Source organism: Antechinus flavipes, chromosome 4 (genome assembly GCF_016432865.1).
Source record: "Antechinus flavipes isolate AdamAnt ecotype Samford, QLD, Australia chromosome 4, AdamAnt_v2, whole genome shotgun sequence".
NCBI lineage: Eukaryota > Metazoa > Chordata > Mammalia > Dasyuromorphia > Dasyuridae > Antechinus > Antechinus flavipes.
This window is the reverse complement of record NC_067401.1, coordinates 286,536,172-286,552,564: the sequence shown is the minus strand read 5'-3', so window position 1 is coordinate 286,552,564 and position 16,393 is coordinate 286,536,172. Positions and strand designations below refer to the sequence as shown.

General features: G+C 37.0%; 1 protein-coding gene across 2 annotated transcripts in view; it reads right to left on the bottom strand.

Annotated features, from left to right (window-relative positions):
* The window catches only part of ARMC2 (armadillo repeat containing 2), a 179,996-nt gene that overhangs the window by 5,483 nt on the left and 158,120 nt on the right, over window positions 1-16,393 (bottom strand). For both annotated transcript variants that reach the window (XM_051997500.1, XM_051997501.1), the window contains exons 14-17: window positions 15,436-15,558; window positions 15,016-15,129; window positions 8,871-9,003; window positions 7,802-7,962 (exon numbers count right to left, since the gene is read on the bottom strand). In XM_051997500.1, coding sequence (XP_051853460.1) covers window positions 7,802-7,962; window positions 8,871-9,003; window positions 15,016-15,129; window positions 15,436-15,558 — 531 coding nt within the window. The remainder of the gene's footprint in view (window positions 1-7,801; window positions 7,963-8,870; window positions 9,004-15,015; window positions 15,130-15,435; window positions 15,559-16,393) is intronic.

Genomic DNA, 16,393 nt, shown 5'->3' with positions numbered 1-16,393 from the left:
AAATGCATTCACACTCTAATTTGGAAAGCTAGTAATGCATGTTCTTATCTCTATCTTTAAATTCCAGGTTACTTATTGTAGGATTGGAAGTTCAGGAGGGTGGAAGTAGAAAAAGGAAGGAAAAGGTTGGGTTGGTTGCTTTGGGGAATGAGGGTAAGGAGAAATCAGATAGGGATCTGTTGCCGATGTAAATACTTGGGGATACTTGACCCTGGATTGAAGAGTCATTTACTTTAGATTTCACAAGACAAAACTATTTCAAATATTCCTAAGGACTTTGGAGAGTTGTTTTTTTCATTTATCCAAAGGCAACAAGAAACATCACTTGGCCTCAGACTACTATTAAGATAATTACTATTTACAGCACTGACAGCCAGTGGATGTTGTGACAGTTGTTCAGTTGTATCCACCTTTTTGTGATCCTGAGGATCATATTGTCCATGGGGTTTTCTTTGCAAAGATGCAGGTGTGACTTGCTATTTCTTTCTCCAGTGAAAGGAATTAAGTTTGCTGACTCCCCAGATAATTTACTCTGATTTTCTTTAAAAAATATTATTGAAAGATGAAGTCAATATTTATGGCTTTATGATTTATAAAATCATATATTTTATATGATATAAAATATAATATGATTTATTAAAAAAACTTTGAAAATGGCTGCAGAGATTCACTTCAGAATCAGCTCTCTTAATTATAATCAGATCTTCAACGAGTTATAGTTCAAAGGCAAAGTAAATACTAAATCTGAAGAAAGATTAAAGATCAGAAGACAATAATGGAACTACAGAAGGTCTAACCTGACATGTTTGAACATCAACTGGGATCAACTGGGAAATGGAAAAGTGTAAATTAGACTTCTAAGATATTTCTAAGATAAATTTAGCCAGTACAAAAATAGTAATTACAATAAAGAAACTGAAACAATTTAAAAGTCATTGCAGCAAGTGAGACAAGCAGACAGACAGATATCTAATCTCCTTGTCAAGCAGGAAGAGTCACACCAAACTAGAAGAGAAATTATGTAAAACATCATGGAAGAGGATTAAAGGTTACAAGCAATATCACCGCATAAAATGATGAAAACTACCTGAAGAAAAAAGGAGCCTGTAAAGAGATTGATGTGAAAGCCATCTAAGCCAGATTATCCTACAAGCCTTTATGATGAAATCAGGACACAAAATGTGAAATTAAACAGAATTGCCAGCTTTCCTACATATTTCTTCATTTTCACCACTATTCTACAACTCAAAATCATTAATGTGTCTCTGCTTTCTAATCTCTTGGAAAAAACCCCAGCCCTTATCCTTGTCAAGGTCAATCACTCTACTTGGCGCCCTTTTATCTCCCTACCCCTTCCCTTCTCGCTAGCAGCCTTTTTCTTCAATCACTACTGTTTCCACTTTCTCCTTTTCTGCTGTCAACAGAAATACCTAAAATCCTTTCATTTTCAATAAAATTATCACTTTATGCTATCTGTATATATTGCTCCTTTTCAGTGCCAAATTTCTTGGAAAAAATCTCCTATATTTACTTCTCTACCCTCTCACACCCCATTCATTTTTTTTAAGCTTAAAAAAAATGTCTTTGTATTTTGAACTGAAACATCAAATAGAATGAACACTCAATGTATATAGGAGAAAGCTGGATGTGAAATAGCAAATCTGTATTTTGGAGAGTGCTTTCCTTTTTAACCAAATGATAAATTTATAATTTCAAAGCTCTCCTGTTCATCTGTGATTTCTAATTTTCTGGCTTTTTTTCTTGTCTGATTTTTTATTTATTTGTTTTCTTGTAAGCAGTGCAGGGGAGGGAAAATCCTATCAGTATTCTCCCTCTTTTTTGGCCTTTCTACCTTTCACTCCAACTGAAAAGAAAAAAGGAAAAACAATTCCTCCCAAAATATGCATGGATAAGCCCAATACATTTTCACATGAGCCATGTTCAAAAATATACTCATGTATCATCATTTGTTCAGCCGTTACCCAACTGATAGACACCTCCTTCATTTCCAATTCTTTGCCACTACAAAAAAAAAGAGCTGTTACATTTTCATGATTATGGATCTTTTTCTCTTTCTTCAATCTTTTTTGGGGAACAGGCCTAATAGTAACAGTATTTCTGAATTAAAAAGTATGCACAACAATTTGGGGACGAACTGTTTTCCTGAATGGTTGGACCAATTCACAGCTTTATCAAGAATGCCTCAATGGGCTTGTTTTCTGGAAACTTCTTTGACACTTATTATTTTTCTATTTTTTCAGCTTTTCCAATGATGTAGAATATCGAAATTATTTTAATTGGCATTTCTTCATTAGTGATTGGAAACATTTTTCATATGTTTGTTGATAGCTTGGAATATTCTTTCTTTGAAAATTATCTATTTTTATTCTTTGACCAATTCTCAATTGTGGAATTATCCTTGTTCTTGTAAATTTGAATCCAGTCTTTATATATCTAGAAATGAGACTTTTATCAGTGTAACTTGATTCAATGATTTTCTCCCAATTAACTGTTTTCTTTCTAATTTTAGGGGCACTGGTTTTGTGCAAAATAGTTTAAATTTTAAGTAATCAAAACTGTCTATTTTATCTTCTGTAGTTATCTAAATTTTTCTCTAAATTCCTTGCTTACGAATCATTCCTTCATCAATTAATCTATACTTTCTTATTCTTGATTTTTTAATTTGTTTATGATGTGACTTTTTCTCTCTTAGCCATGATTCATGTGGATCTCATCTTGGTATATGGTATGAGATGACACTTTATACCTAATTTCTTCCAGATTGCTTCCCAATCTTTTGGTTTATCAGATAATATACTACAAGATTCATTTGCTTCAGTATCTTGAGTAATATATTCCATTGTACAACCTCTCTTTATCCTAGTCTCTCCTCAGTACTTTTCAACATGGTCTTTCAATCTCTATACAAGTTTCTCTTTGCAAAGTTCCCAATGCTCACATAAAATGCTAAAGGCAGCTCGTTGTCTTTTCTCAGTCCTCCTCCTCTTTGACCATTCTGCAGCACTGAACATGTTTGTATGATGTGGCTCATCTTTGTTCACCTCCTAACTGGCCGGTCTGTTTTTAATTCATTTTTTCCTTGATGGCTCATTCCCCACTGCCAAACTCCTATCTACGAGTGTTCCTTGGACTTCTGTCCTGAGCCATGTTCTTCTCTCTGTGTTCTTTCTCAGGCTAACTTTGCCAGTTCTCTAGCCGCTCCCTTGAACTTCAGGCTCATATCGCCTTACTAAATATTTCCTATAAGCATATCACAGGGGCAGCGAGGTGGCACAGTATAGAATAGTGAGCCTGACGTCAGAAAGATTCATCTCCCTGAGTTCAGATCTGGCCTTAGACATTTACTACCTGTGCGATCCTGGACGAGCTGTTAATCCTGTTTGCCTCAGTTTTCTCATCTATAAAATGAACTTGAAAACAAAATAAAAAAACAACGCAGGTTTTCCTAGAAAACCCCGAAAGGCTCATGTACAATTGGATATGGCTGAAAAACAACTGAACAATAACAACTGACTGAAAACATGGCATTCGACATGCCCAAACTGGGGATCATTACTTCCCTCTCCAGCAACCCACTTACCTTCCCAATTTGCCCATGTCAGTCAAAGACTGGAAGGTCAAATACTAAAGCTGAAGCTTATATATTTTGGTGAGACAATGAAAAGACAGGACTCATTGAAAAAGATCCTGACACTGAAAAAAGTTGAAGGCAGAAGGAAAAGGGGATGGAAGAGCATGAGATGGATAGAGAGTGACATAGAAACAATGAATGTGCCCTTGTTATTTTTCTATTTTTTCAGCTTTTCCAATGAGGTAGAATATCGAAATTATTTTAATTGGCATTTCTTTATTAGTGATTTGAAACATTTTTCATATGTTTGTTGATAGCTTGGAATATTCTTTCTTTGAAAATTATCTATTTTTATTCTTTGACCAATTCTCAATTGTGGAATTATCCTTGTTCTTGTAAATTTGAATCCATTCTTTATATATCTAGAAATGAGACTTTTATCAGAGTAATTTGATTCAATGATTTTCTCCCAATTAACTGTTTTCTTTCTAATTTGTGCAGGACAGAAGGGCCTGTGTGCTATGGTCCATGGGATCACAAGTTGCTGAAGTGAACCAACATCATCCCAGCTACTATCACTCTTCTAGTTACGAAGAACACAATTAGGCTCATCCTCAATTCCTCTCTCCATTGTCCCATAGAATCTCATTAGTTTCCAAATGTTACCAATTCTGCCTTCATGTCTCTGGCACCTTCTTCTCTCTACTCACATGGCCCTCAACTTAGGATGACCCTCATCCATCACCTTCCCCCTGGACTCCTGCAATAGCCTCGTTATTGCTCCCTGCTTCCAATTCTCAAAAAGCCACAAGAGTTAGGGTTACAAAGAGCCCCTCTCTCAGCCATCCAGTCCAGGCCATAAAAGTAACCCCCACTGCACCAAGCCTGACAAGTGCTCCTGAGCCCTCCAATGAGAGGAAATGCAAGGCAGCTTGTCCCACTGTGGGATGAAGTTTCACTGACCAAATTTCCTCCTTGTAACATCTCCTTGTGCTTCGGTTTCTCCCTTCTGGGACAAGACAGAACCTACTGGCTCCTCTCCCACACCACAGCACTTCAGAAGGCTTGATGAGGCCATCCCTCCCTGCTCCCTTCCACATGCTGAGCCATCTTTGTCCCCTCACTATCCTGGGGACTCCTCGTGATCCCATCAACTTCCTTCCTCCTTGGGGTGCCCCTCCTGCTGTGATCTGCCTAGGTTCAGAGGTACTACTGCCTTTTTAATTCTAGAAAGCTTTGTTCTTCCGGTGGTGCTGACATAATTCACATAAACTAAAAGCACAGTCCATTAAAATCCTCAATATTTTTCAAACAAGACTTGTCTAACTAGGCTGCATCTATCATTTCCTTATGAAGTTGATTTCTGAATCCAAGTGTAAGACTATATTTATCTCTATTGAATTTGATATTTTTAGATTCAGGCCAATGCTCTAACTTGCTAAGATATTTTCGGAGCCTGTCATCTCCTCTCCAATCCAACATCCAAAAATCTGCCAAATTTATATCACCAAAACATAAGTATGACTGTGCCATTCTTGCCCAAGAAACTCCAGGGGCTTCCACTGCCTTATACTCATAAAATACAAATTCCTCAGTGGGGCATTTAAAGTCATTTACTCTCTGGTTCTAGGCAACTTTTCCAAGAGTTTTACACTTTACTCCTTTTCAACAACTATATTCCAGGTAAACCAGCTTTGCAAACTCATCTTTGGTCTTCCTTCCTTTGTACATGTTCACCATGGCTGGACTTCATTCCCTACTTCCACTTTTAAGAATTCCTATGTCCTTTAAAAGCTGAGTTTAAGTATCACACATTACTGGAGGCCTCTGCTGCTCTATCCAGTTTAGTGAAGAGGTCTTCTTTCCTACACTGATATCATTTTATTTTACTTTGTATTTTTTTCATATTTATTTATCCATGTCATTGTTTTTCACTGCAGTAGAATGTAAGCTCTTTGAAGCCAGGCCTATTTATTTGTTGAATAAAACAAGGAATGAATATAAGAAACTTTGATACTAGTTCAAAATACCAAAACAGAACAATAGAACAGACTAGAAAGGAAGAATCAAAAATAATTGAATTCAATAATCCAGTATACAATAATAAACCACAAACATAAATCATCTGGGGATTCTTTCCTATTTGGAAAGACTTGCTGGGAAAATTGAAAAGTAGTCTAATAGAAATTAAGGATAGACCATAATCTTATACAATATGCTACAACAAACTCAAAATGGAATACTGATCTGAATATTAACTATTATTAAATACAAATACATTAAAGAAATTATACCACTAAAAAAATAGAGTACAATCAAATCAGGTACCTTTTCACATCTATAGCCTAGGAGGTAAAAACCAAACAAAAGATAGTCAGTTTTCCAAAATATAAGAGAAAATTTTGATTTCATAAGACTGAAAAACTTTTGTACAAAGAAAATTAATGAAGCTAGAAACAATGATGACAAAGCAATTTTAAAAAGCAATTAAAAATATTTCTCAAAATAAAAATTTCAAACTATTAGCCAATATATGAAACACCATTCAAAGTAACTAATAATGATAAAACAATTCTTGAAGCTTCACCTCACACCCAGCAAAGTGGCAAAGAATTTAAAAAACTCCAACAACGTAGAAATTATCAGCATTGGAAGGTTATGGAAAGTGGTATACTAATTCACTTTTGATGGATATAGGAGCAGACAAAACTATTCCGGAAGGCAATTTGAAATTATGTGAAATTATTAATATCCATCCCTTTTGAACCAAAGGTTCTACTGTTAAAACATATGCCTGAAGGAGGTGAGTTATTTAAATTAAAAAAAAAAGGTAAAGAAAGAGGGGTCGTCCAGACATCATAATATTTTATAGAGTGGCATTTTTTGTCTACTAAACAAGTAACTAAAATGCTGCTAGAAGTATTTTAGTGGCTACAAGTGTCTAGAAACTGGAGATAAAAATACTAACGTAAGACTCTTCCTGCCCTCAAAGAGCTAACATTCTAATAGGGAGAGAAAACATATTTAGAAGAACAGTAACCATGGTACAGTTACATTGTTAAAGAAACTTCCAGTAGCAGTGATAGAATTCATTCAATTATTGTTTTCAGAACAAGAAGGGCTTGGGATAGGTGGATGGAAAGGCAGATAGCAAAAATCCTAGATTGGTCCTGATGTCCTTGTTAATGGTCAGATGGGATGTAAAGTCCTAAGAGTAGGGGAAGAAAAGGCTGGGGAAATCCTCTGAGAATTCCAACAGTTTCAAAATTATTTGAATATAGCAAGTTTAATACTAATCCAACAAATGTGATTTCCCAAATCTAAATTTCAGTTTTCAATCTATTTTATCAAAAGTTCTGATTGGATGATATTAATATACATGATTTCTCCATTAATATACATACCACTCCAAATAATATAAAACACCCAGATTAAAAAAAATCAAACCATAGATACATGCAAACACAGACAGATAATATACAAAACCACATTTTATATTTTAGATATAGGGAAAAATTACTTAAGATAGAAATATATATGTATATATATTACACACATACATATATATATAAAATAAGGTAGAAATATATATAAGTAGAAACCTTTAAAAACTTATACAATGTGCCATCACTCATCCTTTTCTCTAACACAAGAATACAAATCTGATCTAGTTAGAGCAAAAATAAACATATAACTGGATGAAAAACACCATGGCATTTATTACAAAACTAGTTTGCAATCTTTAGCTACCTACTTCAGACAAGTGTTATAAGAACACCTACAAAGAAGTATAAACAAGGGATACTGGGCTAGAAATTACATCATATGAATTATATGAGCTGAATCCTAACTCTGCCACTAACTGTTTGGCTTTAGAAAAATTATTTAACCTCAAGAAGAATCTTCTCATCTGTCAAATGGATATAACAATTGTCTGTCCTAGAAATTTCAGAGTTGTGAAGGTCAAATGAAATAATATATGTGAAACCACTTTGAAAACAATACAGTGCCATATAAATGCAATGTCATGGTAGTACTTATGTTAATGTTTCAAATATCTTTTCATTCTCACAGAAATACATGTGCACATCTTTTATACCTCATTTCATATACCAGAGTGTGTCAACATGATCATTTTGAATTCAGCATGGGTACACAGGAATTTTTGGCTCATTCACTGTAAAATCTTTACCTAAAGATTCTTCTTACCTAAAAATGATGACAATAAGACTAAGAGAGCATTTGTGTCCTCATCTCCAAAACATGACGAAGGATTCGGAACATTTTCACTATAATTCCATAATGTTTTACAAACCAAGCAGGCCAGTTGCCAATCTGTAGGGCCAAAATCTCTTAAACAATCCACTAACCTGTTTTGGTAAAGAAATAGGATTCAATTTAGTTCCATTCAACAACAATATGCCATATGATGATATGTTCTGGAGAGATTAAAATAAAAATCAGAACTGACACACATATCTTACTTATCTCTCCAGGAATTTGAGATATAAAGGTAGTGAGTGGGGGAAGGGAGAGGGCTAAACCGCATACAGTGATTAGGGCAAGGAACCATTTAAAAATTCTGCACTTTTAAAAAAATTGTCATATCTATCTTTTGGTTGTATTTTAAATAAAAATACTATGTTATATTTTATGATGTTCTTTTGGATAATTTAACACTTATAATCTTTGTCTATGAGCAATCCATTCTTCTGGAGATTTTTGAAAGAATAAATGGAACAACAGTTCTTTTGGCCCTTTTATGTACAAGTGATTGATACCAAACTAATGGATATTTTCCCTTTCTTCACTCCTTGCCTCAAAGGGTTCCTCAAAAGGACTTGGGCAACTGGGCAGTAGACATTGAACTTGACTTTCTTTCATCTTCATTTGGGCTCCCCTCAACATACTCAGCAATTGAGACCAACACTGTCTCTCTGTCTCTGTCTCTGTGTGTGTCTCTATCTCTCCATTTCTGTCTCTCTGTCTGTCTATCTCTCTCTCATACACACACACATCCACATATCCACACACACAGAGTCACACCATTACTTTACTGCTTCACATACACTCTTTTTTCTCCCTGTTAGCACCATGGCATGAGATACAGAGAAATTATGATTAACAGCTCTTTCTCATGTAGAAATTGTGGCCTCCTGATCTGGAATTAGCCTCTTTTAATTAGAAATGACAGAAGTTGCCACTGTTCCCTAAATGCAAAGTCCTCTGGACCCTAGAGACTGGCTCCTAAGATGTTTTGAACCATCTTTTAACTCACTTTTTAATTCCGCCCCCTTCTTTTAGGATTACACGCTTGTCTTTGTCAACAGTGAGGTTTAAGAGAACTCCACAGGCAGAAAAGCAAACATCTTGGTGCTTAGCATCCAGCAATGCAATCATGAATTTGTAGACTGAGCAGAAAAAACAAATGGTAGAACAAAGAGAAGAAATACATAATAAGTAAAATCTCAAGAGGATATACAGTCTCATTTTTCCAAAAAGGACATTGGGGAGGAGAAAAAAAATGCCTTTTTTAGAGTCAGTGTAACACAGAACCCAAGCTTACTGACTGAGGCCATTTTTCCAAAAGCAATAATAAAAGTAATTAATAATAATAATAATAATAACAAAGACTAATTTCCATAATGTTATAGTATAAAACAAGCCTCTTAAACTTTTGTTCGCTACTGATTTCCTCATACTCAAGAAATTTTTACATGATCTCAGTTATAAAGGTATATAAAAATAAGTATCAAACATTTCCAGATAATAAATCATAATTTTGTGACTCTCACATTTAGCTATGAGACCCCATGTGGAGTCATGAATCCCAGTTTAAGAAGCTGGAGTATTTTACATATTCGTTTTCTAAAGGTATACTTAAGAGATGGACAGATGGTAGGGATTAGTAGAACAAGCACTAAACTTGAGAACCAATCTGCCTCAGAATCCTAACTCAAATTCTTATTACCTGTTGTGAACTGTGGTTAAGTGAAATTTTCTCTGAGCCCCAATTTGTCTGTCAATCAAGAAACACTTATCAAGGATCTAATCTGTTTCAAGAGCTATATAAGTACTAGAGATATAAAGAAAGGTAAAAGATATGCCTTCTCGGAATGGGCTCCCAATCTGATGGGAGACGTAATAAGCTAACAGCAAGCTAGAGTCAGGATAAACTGGAAAGAATCGACAGAAGGAATGTACTGGAATTAAGGGAGATCAGGAAAGGCTTCCTGTGGAGGGTGGGATGTTAGCTGGAATTTGAAGGAAGTCAGAGGATCCAGGAGGCAGAGACGAGGAGGGATAGAACTGCAGGCCCCAGGGACACATTGCCAACAAAAAAGCCTAGAGTCTGTACAATGGAAGTGTCTCATGTGAGGAACTAGAAGGGGACTGGAAAGAGATGTGAATGCCAAAACAAGATTTTATTTTGGATCCTGGAAGGAAAAAGGAATCAATGGAAATTACTGAATACACTAGAGAATGGACTAGACTGGGAAAGACTCATCAAAGATTGACCTACCCTGTGGAGACTGCAGGGGTGTAAGTATGAGGAACCGTGCCAGAGTGTGGCTATGTCAGAGAAGAGAAGGGGACAAATTTGAGAGATATTCTGAAGGCAAATCAAAAGGCCTTGGCCACAGATTGGTGCCTGGGGTGGGGTTGCCAGAGTGAGGATGCCACTTTAGTTTTGAACCTGAGATGACGCTGGTACTCTCCACAATACTAAGGAAGTTAGGAAGAAGAGAGGATATGGAAGGTTAGATAATGAATTCAGATTAGGGCATGCTGAGTTTAAGATATCTGTATGTCATCAAGTTCATCAAGATGTCCAAAAGGGAATTTGAGATGCAAGAGAAGAGGTCAACAAAGAGGTTAGAATTGGTAGAGAGGATAATTAAATCCATGGGCGGTTATGACCTACCCACAAGGAAAGAAAACACAAGAGAAGAAAGTTTGGGGCAAAGCCCTATGGGATGCCCATGGTTAAGTGGGCATGCCTTGGATGAACATCCAGCAAAGAAGAATGGGAAGGGGTCTGACAGACTGGAGAAGTAAGAGAAAGCAGTTCCACAAGAGCCTAGAGAGAAAGAATCATGGAGAAAAGGGGAGGGACAGAGACAAAGGCAGTGGAGAGGTCAAGAAGGAGTAGGACTGAAAAAAGGCCTGAGCAGTTAAGTGCCATAAGTAACTTTGGAGAGAGAAAATTCAGTGGAATGACAACAAAATGAAAAGCCCCTATGATATATGGTCTTCTCAAAGACATTAGCCACAAAGGACCCATATGGGACAATTTTTAGTAGGGATGGATGGATCCAACGAGGGTTTTTTGAGATTGGGAAAGACATAGGCATATTTGTGGGCAATGGAGAAGCAGCAAGTAGATGAGAAGAGAGACTAAAGATAAACGGAAGAGTGGGAATATGAGGGCAACCTGTTGGGGAGGACTGGATGGTATGGAATCACTTATGAAGATAGAGAGGTTAGCTTGGGTAAAGAGAAGATCCACATCTTCACGTGAGGTAAAAGTGGCCAAAAGCATGTGAGTTATGAAAGATGGAGAATGTAGAAAAGGGAGTTCTTAGGGAGTGGTCTTAATTTTTGAGGCAAATTCCTTAGTTGAGAAGGGAGGAGGAGAGGAAGGAAAAGATGGAGCCAAAGCAGATTTGTGAAGGAATGAAAAGGTCTGAAAGAACCACTGTGATGAGAGGGATAGTGAATTAGGGAGCTATCAAAGGGCTGCTTCACCATAGTGAGAACCTACTTAAAGTCAGGTAACAAATCTGTAGCAGTCCCAGTCAACAGAGTTTCATGATTTCCTCTACTTTTGTTCAACAAAGGCAGCAGATGTTAGGAGTGATCCAAGGCTGAGGCTTGGTAGGGCAAGATCAGTAACATAAGGAGTCAAAAAAGATGCAAGAGAACAGTGCAGAGTTGAGCTGGTTCACCCCTGGGTCAAGATGGGGAAAGCAGCCAACACAGGAATGATGGGTTGGTGATCCAAAAGTGAGAAATCCAGGTACTAGAAACTATAATGCAGACAAGCATAACAATGCTTGAAATGAAGGCAAAAGGAGAGTTAGAATAACACTAGATTGTAATCAGAGAAGGGAATTTCATAGTTCATTAACATAGTTCATTAATAGATCAAGGATCTGACCATCTTTGTATGTGGCTGAGGTTGGGATAGAGTGGTAGGGCTTGTGAAATGAATAAATTGAGGTATGTAAAGGCAGGAGATTTGAGGAAATATCAACATGCATGCTCCCCAATTTGATGGTCCCCAATTTGAAAGCAGCAGTTGGGCAGAAGAAAAGGACTATAAATCAGGCACTTAATTGGTTGAGTAAAGAAGGGGAGCACCTAGGAGTTTGGTAGAAAATAACTACTAGAATTTAGATTGGGTAAAAGACATGGATTCAGTTAACTTCAAAGGAAAAGGTACCTGAGTAATGGGGAGAGGATTAGCACAAAAATGGGAAATGAGAAATTTATCAACTATTCCACTTCCACCAGTAAATCAGGGGGGAAGAGTGAAAATGCAGTCACGGCTGGGAAAAGGCAACATTAGGAGAGGCAGGTCTCAGTGAGAGCCAGAAGATAGACGGAATGAGAAAGGAAACAATTTAAGATGAAAATAATTTTATTTCCTTATGGAACATGCAGTTCAGACAACACAGTGGAAGGGATGGGTAGCCTGGAGTGGGACTTTGGAGGTGGATTTAAGAGAAAAATGAATACAGGATCAAGAGGTGGAGAAGAGGAATGGGGTTTGTTTAGAATCACTAGGAGAGGAAGGGTATGCTGGGAGCAATGGGTGTTAACTCATTAAGGGAATATTTTAGATAAGATTTTCATTGTCCATAAGGCTTTGGTCTTAGTTTCAAGTCTCACCTATACAAAAGGAAAATTTTGGTATATTAATCTGATTATAAATACATTAATCTGATATACATATAAAATCTGATTATATATTTAGTCTAGCCACAAATTGATATTTTCAATTTATATCAATATATTTTCTTGTAAAAGTTTGTTTTTATTATTTTTTTATTTTGTGTAATTTTTATTTAGTTATTTATCTATATATATTTATAAGCATTATCTCTCCCTTCTACTTCTTCTCTCTCACTGAACAATAATAGAACATAAAGAGAAAACTCATAATATTCATAGTCCAGCAAAACAAATTCCCATATAAACCATATCCAAAACTATGTATTTAATCTTTCATTTTCAATTCATGACTTCTCTTGCTGAATGACCTCTTTCATTTTTTTCCCTTTGGATTCATAATTTATCATTGCATTTAAAAGAGTTTTAAAGTTTTTCAAAGTTATTTTTCCTTTGGAAAAAAGAAGCTGCATTCTTCAGGGTATTGTAGCTCTTTTGACCAACATGACCCTACATAGGAGTCCTGGAACCTCATATATCTTAGGGTTGTTGTGAGGAAACTATTTCTGCAAACTTCAAAATGATATGTAATGTGACCTATCATCCCTATTATTATTACTGTACATAAAGACACCCAAGTTGGAGCATCCTCTGTGCTCCCACTGGCCAAGATATGTCAGGTCTGAGCTAAAACTCCACATTGAAGAGTAACAGCGTAAAGGAAAGGGGATTAAAAATCTTTGGGCCTGAAATGCCCAGTCTAGGGCCAAGAAAGGGAGTGGAGGGGACAGTGTTCCCACTGCTGCTCTGGCAGCATCACCACTGTCTCTGCCCTTCTGTATACTTGATCCTCATCTATCTACCCCTCTTAAGGGAAAAAAGAAGGAAGAAGTGTCTTAATTCAGAAGGAAAGGAAAATAGATTTTTTTTTAAAAAAAAGTTGATGTTTCTGTAATTCTTTACCTCTTAAGAATTCTGCCCTGATCACAGCTTGATTTCCAAGGGTCAGAAGAGTATCTCTACTTCAAGCTATTTTCAGTAATGGTCTCAGCAAGAATGTGCCAAGCTCTGACCTAATCCCTGAAAAATCAGCTCTAGAGATGAAAGAAACATGATAACTTAGTGAAAGGAATGCACTTAGAACGGGGCTTGGACTCAGCCAAAATACAGAGACAGGTAATCAGCCAGTCCTTAAACATTTATAAAGTTCCTACTATGCACCAGGCACTTGTCCCATGTGCTGGAGATAAAAAAGAAAGGTAAAAGGTAACTCCTGTTCTGAAGGAGGGCCTAATCTAATGGAAAAAACAACATACAAACAGTATAAATTGGATATATTCAACAGAAAGAAAACACTACAATTAAATAGGAATTGGGAAAGGTCCCTGGTAGGTGGTGGGACTTGAAGGAAACGAGGGAAGCCACAAGGAAGGTAGCCATGATGAAGGAGAGTATTCCAGGCATGGGATCAGCCATTGAAAAGTGCCTGGGAGATGGAGTGTCCTATTTGCAGAGCAGCAGAGACCTGCCAAGTACTTCAAAGAGAAGGTGGAGGGGAGCATGGTATACAAGAAGACTGGAAAGGTTCAGGGTGTGGAAAGCTAGGTTATAAAGAGCCTTGAGTGCCAAACAGAGGATGCTATATGGATCCTGAAGGTGACAGAGAAAATCCATTGGTATTTAATGAATTTGTGCTAGGGGGATGGGAGGGAGGAGAGAAAGAGAAAGTGATGTGGTCAGACCTAGCTAGTCCTTCCTTACTACTAGGAAACTAGCCACTAAGTCTCATGCTTAAAACAAAAGCAGGATCGTGGTGATGAGGACGTCCATGTTAGATATGGTTAGCAAGAGGAACTGATAAAAATCAATCCCTTATGCAAGCAAAAAGAAGACTAGGATAATGGAGATCAGTTTAGTTTTTTGGGTCCCACCCTTTAAAGGTAATCCAATCAGAAATCCAAGTTATGTCAAGTAAATTTTCCCCATAAAACAATTTATGGCCCATGGCTTGGCTGCTGCTTTCCTTTGGGGCACTCTGCCTTGTGGTGTCTTTCGCCACACCATGTGATATCTCCCCTAACTCCACTGTGCTTTTTAACCCCACTTTTCCTTACAACTAACTCTTTTAGGGTGCTCAGTCCCTTTCAGGATTTAACTGCCAGCTAAGGACATGCCCCAAACTCATGGAGTGCTCCCTTCCTATTGGGTAACTGTGAGTTCCACTGAGAAACTTGTCTTTCATAAGCTCCTTTCATTCTATTTTATATTTACCATTCCTGTATCTCTTCATTTTGTCTTCCCCATCTTTTCCTAAATAAATTTACCTTTTACCAAAGAGAATGGCCACTATGAGTTTTTCACATGACTGAACCCCAACTTTTGGTGCCTGCCATCATTTGGTGGCAAACCCCACACCATAGAGCACCTCAATGCCGTGCTAAGTCTAGCCCAGAAACTACTCAACTGATGCAAAAGTCAAAGCAAATCGGCAAGAGGGGTTTGCTAAGGAGTCTGGGCCACGGACTCACCATTTTTCTGTACAATGAAGTCACAAATCTCATCATATTGGGAAAGATTGCCAAAGACTCGCACAGCCTCCAGGATTCCATCCATGTTGCTGCTCATTAGAAGCTTTAAGAGCACTGATTTTGATTTTTTTTTTTTTTTAGGAAATAAAGTAGAAGTAGTTAAGCAATGTTTCACTTCTGTAGCCTTTCAACACTGATAATCAGACTAAATACAAGGAACTATAAAGTATCAAATAATTTATAATAATAAAACAGTGAATTACTATGGCAAAGTGAATTATTTGTTTTCCTCGGGAATGAATTAGGCTCTTTTTTTTTTTTGCATTTTAATGGGAAAAAATACTAATGGCTTGTGTATAAATAATGGAATCAAAATGTTAAAAGAAGCTCTGATTAACCCCAAGTGACCCAGAACTTTACATTCGGCGATGCGCAGCTTTCGGTCCTGAATAATGGAATTCTTCACTTGGTAGAAAGACAAATTGTTGATTGTTGCTGTAGCATTAATTACCAGTTCCTCACATTCATCAATAGATTTGTATTCTGAAAAAAAATAATAATGGAAGTAAGACAGGCAAAAGCATTTGCCACACCCAGAGGACAGAATACATCATAATTTCAATAACAATCATAATCTGCCCTTTAACAAGTTTTACCTAGGATCCATTTTCTAAAGCTAGAATCAATCAACAAATGTGGTTTTTAAAAAAAAAAAAACTGTCTACTTTGTGTCAAGATGCCATTTTGGTACTAAAGGAAAAAAAAATTAAAAAAACTAAAAAGATAATAATAATTTCTTACATTTGCATAGTGCTTCATGAGGTTGTCTCACAGGATCCATAACACTAATCCAATGAGGTAAATAGGACCAGTATCATTATTTTTCAGCTCCAAAATTTTATGTCTCTAGGATTTGATGATCCCCATTTCAAAGATGAGGAACTGAGGTTAAGGGGCAGCTACATGGCACAGTGAGGAGTACTGGCCCTGAAGTCAGGAGCCCTGAGTTCAGATCTGGTCTCAGACACTTACCACTTCCTAACTGTGTGACCCCTGGGCAAGTAGCAACCCCAATTGCCTCAGGAAAGCAAAACAAAACAAAAAACCAACAACAACAAAAGGAATTGAGGCCGATAAAGATTTATATAATCATAAGTCTTAGATCTGGAGTTAGAAAGTACTTCAGAGTAGCCATCCAGTATATACCCTGCCATTCTACAATGAGGAATTTGGGGTCCCAGTAAGTCTTGGGCAAGTCAAAGACCATGTGGAAGGTAAACAGCAGGTGCAGACTCTGAACCTCAGTCCTTACCCCAACACAGAGTTCTTTCACTTAACCTTTTTTGCCTGACATCCCTGGTGTCTGAGGTCTCTCCAG